The 10077-nt window shown below is 45.6% G+C and overlaps 1 protein-coding gene across 1 annotated transcript; it reads right to left on the bottom strand.

Moving 5' to 3' along the window:
- Positions 1–2147: 2147 nt before the first annotated feature.
- Positions 2148–8626, bottom strand: lyplal1 (lysophospholipase like 1). The gene is made up of 5 exons (XM_030102619.1): positions 8528–8626; positions 7552–7651; positions 6913–7082; positions 3690–3805; positions 2148–2962 (listed from the first exon to the last, which is right to left on the bottom strand). Exons 1-5 carry the CDS (start codon positions 8610–8612, stop codon positions 2723–2725), a joined length of 711 nt encoding a protein of 236 aa, XP_029958479.1. The 5' UTR covers positions 8613–8626; the 3' UTR covers positions 2148–2722.
- Positions 8627–10077: the final 1451 nt, after the last annotated feature.

Here is a 10077-nt window from a genome sequence, read left to right as displayed (position 1 = left end):
AGGCGCTTGTGGTTGGCAAAGCTTAACCAAGATCTACGAGGGAAAAATCTGGACAACATCCGAATTTGTCAGGTTTCTTGTCAGGTAAGTGAAACAGAGTGCAACAGTTTAAGCTTATTAATGACTTCATATGTTACTTTGATCATTCATAAATGTTTAGCTTCTACAGAAAGTTTAATTTTTTATGTCCCTAGCCATGTACTACTCCTGAAAAAAAACAGTTTGTGCTAGATTTTTAAAGTATTTTATGTAAAAAGAATACATATTTCAGCTGTCACACTATTTGTAGCCATCAGCTTGGTAATATTTGCGTTTTAATCAATTATTTAGAACCCCAACCCGTACAAAAGTGCTGGTCCCCAGTGAGGGTCCAGGAGGTGGGAGCCAACTCCTACAGATCTTTACCACCAATAAACTGTAGCTTCTTGAAATATCGGGCTTTCTCTTGTAACCCAAGGCCTTCCCGATATTCCTTTGCTTCTACAGTCCGTTTTGACGAGTTTTCGACATGGCTGAACGCACTCAAATTGTTCCATAACACACAATCGCGACTACTGTCAGTGTGATTGTTTACACTGAGTATCTCCAATATGGCGGCGCAGCGAGGGTACCGCCCAAGTCGTGACGTCGGTGAAAACCCTCTATTAGAATATCATGAAAAAGTATACTAGTAGGCTATTTAACTAATCACTTGAATCGTCTAAATAACTCGAAACACCTGCAAGTGTTTCCTGAGCCTTGAAAAACACTCAGCTTGGTTCAGTAAACTCAATCACAAGTATGGGGAAGACTGCTGATCTGACTGCTGTCCACAGGACCAGCATTGACACCCTCCATCAGGAGGGTAAGACACAAAAAGAAATTTCTCAAAGAGCAGGCTGTTCACAGAGTGCCGTTTCAAAGCACATTCACAAAAAGTCTGTTGGAAGGGAGAAATGTGGCAGGAAACGCTGCACAACCAAGAGAGATGACCGCAGGCTGAACAGCATTGTGAAGAAGAGCCGCTTCCAGAATTTGGGGGAGCTTCAAAGACAGTGGACTGAAGCTGGAGTCCAGGTATCAAAAGCCACCGTTCACAGACGTGTCCGGGAAATGGGCTACAATAGCCGTATTCCCATGGTCAAGCCACTTCTGAACTCAAGACAACGGAAAAAGCGTCTGACTTGGGCCGTGGAAAAGAAGCACTGGACAGTTGAAGAGTGGTCCAAAGTCCTCTTTTCAGACGAAAGCAAGTTTTGTATTTCATTTGGAAGTCAAGGCGCCAGAGTCTGGAGAAAGGCTGGAGAGGAGCAAAATCCAAGTTGCTTGAAATCCAGAGTGAAGTTCCCACAGTCAGCGATGGTTTGGGAGCCATGTCAGCTGCTGGTGTTGGTCCACTGTGTCTCATCAAGTCCAGAGTAAATGCAGCTGTGTACCAAGAGATTTTAGAGCACGACATGCTTCCTTCTGCTGAAAAGCTCTATGGAGATGATTTCATTTTCCAGCATGATCTGGCACCTGCCCACAGTGCCAAAACCACCAGTAACTGGTGTACTGACCATGGCATTACTGTTCTCGATTGGCCTGCCAATTCCCCTGACCTGAACCCCGTTGAGAATTTGTGGGGTATTGTCAAAAAGAAGCTGAAAGACACCATACCCAACAATGCAAACGAGCTAAAGGCCGCTATTGAAGCATCCTGGGCATCCATAACACCTCAGCAATGCCACAGGCTGACTGCCTCCATGCCACGCCGCATTGATGCAGTAATTCGTGCAAAAGGATTCCCAACCAAGTACTGAGTGCATTAATGGACATTTTCAAATGTTTGATTTTGTTTTGCTGTTATAATTTTGTTTTTTTACTTGGTCTGAGGAAATATTCTAATATTTTGAGATAGGATTTTTGAGTTTTCTTAACATCTTCACCGTGTGACGTTTTCACGGGTGCGGGAGGGGCTGCCTCTCTGAGCAGCACAACGAGGGAAGCTCAAACACACAGGCACGGACGAAAAAAACGCTTTGGGGTGTTTTTGAGGAATACATAACTATATAGCAAGGTTAAAATATACAAAAAGTGAATTTTGCATGATACAGCCCTTTAATAACTGAAATCAGTGATCATATATGAGAGTTTGTGAAATATGACAGCTGCTACAAACAAATATTCAGACACACCATTGATCACAAAGGGACCAACGCCTTTTATTCTGTACATTCAGGACGAGTGTAAAATCTCAAAAACACACCAAAAACACTTGTTTGCTGGTAACAGAAATACTTTCTGTTCAGGGAGAGTTTAGAGCAGCTCACAGAGAAAATTACCTCAGGAGAGAATAAATTAAAAAGAGTGGTTTGATTTCATTAAACTATCTATACACTTAGATGAAACACAACTCATGATGTTTGGTCATCATAAGGGGAAGAGTGACTCTAAGGTTGTGTGAGAGAGTTGAAATGGTGTTTGTTTTCTTTTCATTCCTGCATTGGAGATATGTGTTTTGTGTGTATCTGGACATATCTGAAATGATAAAAAAAACCCTCTTTATTGAGATTAACAACCCAAATCCATGTCCAGGAACCAGGGCATCACTACACCCTCCCTCTATACATGGGAAACCAGCAGATTTGTTCCTGCACCCACCTCGGAGCCCGTCTCTGGTGAGCCTGGTAGAAAAACTACAGCAGAGCACCTTCACAAAATTAATTCACTGATAAATACTGAGTGGAACGAGCAGCTCTGATCAGGATGAGCCGGTGTCGGGGAGTCTGCTGAGTATCCAGCTCTTCAGCAGCTCCATCTCGGCCAGGCAGAGTTCGTGGTGCAGGCCGGGGAAGGAGTGGAAGCTGGCGTTCATCCCGGCCCTCCTCAGCAGGGCCGACGTCTGCTCCCCCCACTGGTGGGGCACCAGGTCGTCACTGGTGCCGTGGCACTGCAGCAGCTCAGGGAGCGACCGCCCCGCCTGGAGGCGCTCCTCCACCGCCTACACACACACACACACACACACAGCAGAAAACCTTTAGCTTAAGCTACAGAAACAAACTGAAATCCTACATTCGGTATCAACATGTTGAGATTCTCTGATCTCCAGCTTCTTGCTGGTGTCTGAACACGAGAACAAATTTTCTTCCCTTTTCTGAAAAAGAACATGTTTGAGTCCTATCGCTCTCCCCATCTACAGCTGTTTCTGATGTATATCTGAGGCCGGTCCCATGGTTCCAGTGACGGACTCCACCGAGGGCTGTTTGGAGCGACTGCAGCGTCTTCACTGCACCGTCTCTGCTTTGAACTGTCATGTCTGAGTCATATCTGTCGCCATCTGCACTGGGAATGCCAAGAGAGACGTGAAAGGCACAAACCGAAATCACTGTGGCACCTGACAGCACATCCAGAGAGCAGACACACATTTACAACGGAACATTGAAGCCAGAAGAAGTTTGAATTTGAAAACAAACCCACTTCAACACGGTTAAAGATATAAAACAAGTCGCTCAGCAGGAATAGTGTGACGTTCAGGTAGTAGAGCATTTTCATCAAGTCCATGAAGACTTTTCCACTCGGGATTTTCTCTAAGATTTAAACGTGACAGTGAGTCATTAAAGCACGACTGGTGGCAGGCTATCGCAGGCTGATACATCTCAGCAGGTTTGCCTCACAGATAAATGTGGAACGGCAGCAGCGATTTCCCTCCTCCAGACTCGGAGCTGTACCTGGTAGACCACCGAGTCTTTGTTGAGGAAGCTCGATAAGACGAAGACTCCCGCGACGTCGGGATGCTGCCGGCACGCCAGGTGGAACGACATGGCTCCGCCCATCGAAAAGCCACCTTCCAAGAGAGAAAAACAAACATCAACAACTTCCACGGGTCCAGTTTTAAAAGCCAAATAAACGTAGCCAACTATATTTTAATTTTGGTCCTGCTTCACTGAATAAGTGTGTATAAAGGTCCCGTCGTGGAGGCACTCCCCTCTGCACCACTAACTTAAGCTAACTCAGAGCATTTAATTCAGCCAGCGGTGGAAAATATTTCAAAAACGAGAGATGGATGGGACTTCTTAGTTCCACATCATCGGGTCTCGCTCTTTTTTTATTCTGCCCTGGAATAAACAGCCATGAGTCTGTCTTTAATCTCACACATCTGGGTGCATGTAGGCACACTGCGAACATCTGGGAAAGTGTGCGAGTGCCCATCATCCTGCTGGGGAGCTGAGGAGAGCGAAGGCATGTGGAATTCACATGGCTGGCCCTGTGTGTCCACCGGGAGGCACCTGGGCTGCTTCCTGCAGTTCAGCACTTTCACCAGGAAGCCATCAATCACTGTCACCATCTCCATCATATCACCTGGAGTCACACGCTAACGTCACCATTCTCAACACGGCAAAACCCGCCTGGAAATGGAAAATCAGGCTCCCCGTGAGCCGCTTCAGGGCTGAAACGTGACCACGTGATCCCACCATCCGAAACCTTTCCACTGAATAACACCGAAGAACCAGGCCCTGTCTACATGACAGCGTTTTCAAGTGAAAACAGGAAGCTGTCGTTGGGTTTCAGGAGCCCGGTTACAGCGGTGCTCCCAGCCAATGAAAGTTTTTGAAAACGCCCTTACTGCACACGCTCAGTAGAAGGACAATAAGAACCATGTTTTCCTCCAGGGTGTCATGACTCCCGTCTAGATTCTCCTGGTCCTGGTCCATGTAAAAACGACATGTTTTCCCTTGGAATGTTGTCGTGTAAAAGGGGCCAAAAACAAAGTATTTTTCATTCATGCATGGGACTATTTTTAAAAAGCAATCTTGATCTAATTTCTCTTTAAATGCAAACAAAGTCATATTTTTTTCCTTTTATGCTAACTTAAGTATTTTTGGTTTGCACACATGAAATTAGCTCACCGCAAGAAACTTGCTCCTGTATGTAAACATAGCAATTTATTATTAAAATCATTTATCCATCTTATTTCTGGGATGTGCAGGTGCAGCCATGACAGCGAATGGGGTCAAGGGTCAAGGGTCTTGCTCAACCTGTCCACAGTGGGATCTGACCCTGCGAGCTCCGGTAACCTCTGGACCACCACTGCATTTCTGACCATTTCCCCTTCTGAGACTCACTTCGGATCGATGAACCTTTCTAAATGACAGCTGGCTGAAACGTAATTGTGTGAAATTGTAAATATAAGGAACGGTACATTAGATATGATACTGGGTGGTCAGACATGGATTTACTGTATAACTCACACATAGGCTTTAGGTAACGGTCAAAGGTTGATCCAACAGGTCTGTTAAACCCAGTTCAGCCTGATGTTGCTCATTAAATGCAGGGAAACGAAGCTGATTCTACTGTTTGGCCGACTTGTGCTGCTGCAGCTCAGTGAAGTCTCTCTTATGTGGGTCCAACGGACATGAGGCTGATTGGTGTCTGATCTTTGGAAAGGAGGAAAGGTGAACCAAGGTCCAAACCGAGCTCCACCCGGGCTGAGGGGTCAATCATCCGCGCTCCGTTTTGTCTCCAGCACCTTGTTGCTTCATTCTTCCAGGTCTGATCTGGAACCGCGCTGCTACTGCGACGCTTTATCAGAAACACATGGCGGGAGGGCGGGGGAGGGGAGGGAGGCCATGCGTGGCCTCACGTGCAAACCGCGTGCACGCCGCTCCGGATGTATCCAGTTAGCCGTAATGACCATTCCAGGCAGCTGCTTCCTCTGTTTACTCTGGATCCGACCCTGCAGTCCGGGATTCGACGCAATTCATGCGAAAATCGGGTTTATTTGGGAAACGAGCAGAGGCTCCGGCGCCCGCGGTCGCACCGCTTCCTGTGTGCGCAAGAAGAACTGCACACATCCTACAGGTGCATCGCATCGAGTGGTGGAGCGTGAACTCCGCGTTCACCTCTTCAACTCCTGCTCAGAACTCTCCTCCCTTCGCTGGAACTGGATGCTGGGTCGTCGGGCCTGGCGGGACTCCCACGCCACGGCCCGTCCCGTGGGAACGCTCAGCGCTCTCAGTACACGGTTACTTGTACGTGAACTTGATAAGCAGAGTATTTGATGCAAAAAGCTTTTCGCGACCTGAAAATCCCCGATGGAAACCCTTTTGTATTATCTGCTGGCAGCACTTTAAAGGACGCGGTAACCCGATGAGGCATTCCTCAGTTTATATCATGACAGGGGGGAGGTGAGGAGCAGACCTGCCAAGATGGACTGCGGTGTCACTCAGAGAGAGAGAGAGTGTGTGTGTGTGTGTGTGTGTGTGTGGGAGGGGAGCAGATGAGTGAGGTGAGGGGGTGTAGGTCTGATCTTCACTGTTAGAGGGTTTGAAGGAGGAGGAGGAGGAGGAGGAGGAGGAGGAGGAGGAGTCTTCTCAGATCCGGATACAGTCTGTGTCCAGAACAGGAGTTTTCTGCTTCCTCTACTCTACAAAGCTCAAGATGTGTCCAAACCAAACCAGAGGACCCGATTTTAATATGCTGCTGCTGTTACTACAGTAACTGGAGTATGCATGAGAGAATATATAAGTGTCAGGGTATTTTAGAGTTCACTGGAAACTTCTGTTACTGGTTCTGAAATCCTTAAATGGCCCTCCAATCAGGCGAGTCCTCCTTTAGGCCCCGTTTACACCACCACATCTCAAGTGAAAACACATCGTTGCACACACGTGCTGCAGAAAAGCTGTAAACAGCATTTTCAAGCAGCAGCTTTCCAGTGGCTCTGAGCACTGCTGTAAACGGGCCCACTATATGTAATGAAGGGTTTCTGTTGTCACTTCAAAACGTCTTTGCTTGAACCTGAACATCTGTTGCAGCTGGAGGTAAAACCACCGCAGCATCTTCTGAAGGTCCTGAAAACGACAACGAGTCGAGGAGCGAGGCCAAACCGACAGGAAAACCCCTCAGGACTCTGATCCGGGCCACACCGGGCCCTGTGTGACGGCAGGTCCTCACCGATGACGATCCTGTGTTTGGGGATCCCGGCGTTCAGCTCGTCCTGGATGACCGACCCCAGAGAGGCGCACATGTCGTCGATGGACTCCAGATGCTCCGGGCAGTCCTGATAGACCTTGTGGCGATCGAACCAGACGTTGGACAGAGCCCCTCGCATGGGAGTGTACGGCCTGGAGGCATCGGGACAACAAGCACACTTCAGGCCCGAGGACACAGCAAGAAAACTCTGTGAACATGTGTCAAGATAACTGTGTCGTGTTTAGAGCTGTATGAAGAAAATAACTGAAGTCAATATTAATTGTGAGTTTAAAAAACAAAATAATGTATAATTGTAACAATACTGGGATGTTTGTAATCAAATTTATGGATGTGCTTCTTGGTCTACAGACAGTAAAACTGCAGTGAGTTTGAATGAGTCTTCCCATTTGGTAGATTAATTAAACTGAAAGTAATACTCACAAATTTCTGTTTCATTCCAGTTCGATTGCTCATCTATGAATGCTAGCATTAGAAATCTGGTAGAAACGCCACTAATCCCATCCCCTCACAGGGATTTGGTGACTGATGAACGAGGCTTCAGTCCATCAAGACCAGAACCTGTCGACACCAGGACAGTTCTTAACTGGTTCTAGGACGTACCGAGATGGTGCTGTGGGGTAAAGAACCCTGATGTGGCTGAAGGCCAGGTCTCTGCCCAGGACATCTTTCACCCAGGCTCTCAGACCCCGTCCAGTGTCACCTGCAAGGAGGAAACAGGGACGACTGTCAATAACACACAATAACACATATGTGGCAACAGCACATAAGAACAAGACAATAATCATAACTAATAACAAAAGGAAGCAACACGAACAGAAATAAACATCTTGGCGGCCCCGAATCCGAACGGCTCAACATAAACCCCTCCCAGCATGCCCTGCGGCATGCAGAGCGCCACAGCGACCCCCATGGTCGCTACAATATATTTTCCATCGATTTTCACCTGTGCAATGGGCTCTGTGCACAACTCAACCACTTCCTGAACTTCAGGAGGCTCCTTTGCTTCCTGCCTTTCATGTTGGACGAGCTGATTAGTGCAGGTGTGTCTGACCATTACTGTTGTGGTTACAGAGGTCAGGGACACCTGGATTAATCAGCTCGCCCTATCATGAAAGACTGGAAACAAATAGCCTCCTGAAGTTCAGGGAGTGGTGAAGTTGTGCATAGAATCCATGGGGTTGCTTATTGCAGAATACATTTACTCTAAACATGATTTCCCATAAATTTCCCTGAGTAATTACATTACTTAACCAGTTTTCCAGAACTACCAACTATAACTGTATTTTCAGACATTTTTCCCATTAACCTGGTAAATTCTCATTTCACTGACATCCTGAACACACCAAAAGCCTGTTACTTTAATGCACTTTCCTTTTTGTTAGTTAGTTTCAGTGATTTGAAAATCCAATTATACCATTTAAGAGTACAACAAAATTTAGAAAAAATAAAACAAGGAATGATTTGGGAAAGTGTTTAATAGAATGAAGGAGAGCGGTAAAGAACGCGCAGTGGACTAAAAGGAGGCTGCTTCACGGTAGAGGAGTGAGGACAGAGGGACAGAGGAGGACAGACAGACCTGAGCCGTGAAGGAAGAGGACAGACGCGGACTGTTTCCCTGAAGGAGACACCGCACACATGCGAAACTTCCTCGCCGCAGCCATGACAGTCCACTGGAAGTCACGTGAGGGCCAAATCTCGCGAGACGGACCTCACCGGTCGGGTGGCCGCCATATTGGATGGGTCAGTGCTCCGCCAGTGCAGTCATGTATACAGAGAAAGGAGGAATTTACAACATTAAAATTAACTTTACTTTCTGAAATTATCTTTGTTCTTAGATACAAAATGTTTCTGTACATTCCACGCCTTTCATTCTAAGAGATTTTATTGAGATTGTAACAGGTTGTTATGGCAACTCCACACCTCAGGCTCACGAGAATAGAATTATCCAGCCTTGGGATATCTGAAGTATACTCTAAGATAACTTATAACTTAGCTTTTTAATATATTCAAAGCCTGTCTTGTATGAAAAAAATTATCTCAGAAAAAAATTTCTTTTGACTAAAAACACAAACTCAGCTTATCAAAGGTTATTAATTCAGTTCCTCATTTAACTTATAAAATCTGCATGAATTCTCTTGTACATAGAATCAGAATTCAGCACACACACACACACACACACACACACACACACACACACACACACACACACACACACACACAGCCTCTGGCACCTTGATATCGGCTAGTAACCCCCTACTAGCACGGGTATCTTCTGTCAAGGCATTTTTTTAAATTACCAGTAGTTGAATTTTACTCATACTTTACTCAAACTAATACAATATTATTATTATTGGCTACGCAGTGGGACAGTGGTCAGTGCTCTCACCGCACAGTGCGTGTGTGTGTGTGTGTGTGTGTGTGTGTGTGTGTGTGTGTGTGAAATAATAACAACTCATCTTCCAGTGGGGGGAAGTGTATAGAACCCCCCCCCCCCCCTCCAATTTTTATTGCAGTGAAAAATGGATACATTCTGAAAAAGAAAGTTTGCATTTAATAAACTTAGTAAACTTAAAAAAAAAAACCCATCAACAACAAAACCTAATAAAATATAAATTCATTATGAAGGCAGACAGTATCCTCATTCTGAAATCTCAAACACCTGTGGCCACATCTTTTCCTCATAGAAAAGCCAGGACTGTCTTTCTGTCTGGATGCAGCGGCCATGAACGGATCAGCTCAGGGTTTCCATGTTGTGTTATACTCTTTCCTGCAGTAGAATATGAATTACAGACACTTTTATTACAACATGAAAAAAGGGAAAAAAGACGCATATTTAACCTATGAAATACTTCAATGATATGAGAAGATTTCTCTTAGATGCCTTATCATTTCAATATATTCAGATTATGCCTCCTCTGTATGGATAGAAAACTGATTTATATAACCAAACCAGACACTCAGGCAGTGTTTACACGACAATGTTCTCAAGTGAAAAAGAAAACTTTGGTAGCATCTTTTACGTCTCTTTAAAATGACGATTCAGCCCAGAGTCACTGAAAACACAACTTTTTGAAAACGGCTCCAGAGGAGGAACTTTTTGAAAATGGTGTGAAGCAACTTTCCTGA

The sequence above is a fragment of the Salarias fasciatus genome, chromosome 11 (assembly GCF_902148845.1).
Source record: "Salarias fasciatus chromosome 11, fSalaFa1.1, whole genome shotgun sequence".
Taxonomy (NCBI): Eukaryota; Metazoa; Chordata; class Actinopteri; order Blenniiformes; family Blenniidae; genus Salarias; species Salarias fasciatus.
This window is presented reverse-complemented; position numbering and strand designations above follow the sequence as displayed.

Excerpts from the sequence above, each read along its gene's own strand:
- lyplal1 (XM_030102619.1), bottom strand. The coding sequence starts at position 8,612 with ATGGCTGCGGCGAGGAAGTTTCGCATGTGTGCGGTGTCTCCTTCAGGG. Across the intron at positions 7,652-8,527 it reads CCTCTTCCTTCACGGCTCAG|GTGACACTGGACGGGGTCTG; the intron begins GTCTGTCTGTCC and ends TCCTCCTTGCAG. Across the intron at positions 7,083-7,551 it reads TACCCCACAGCACCATCTCG|GCCGTACACTCCCATGCGAG; the intron begins GTACGTCCTAGA and ends CGATGCCTCCAG.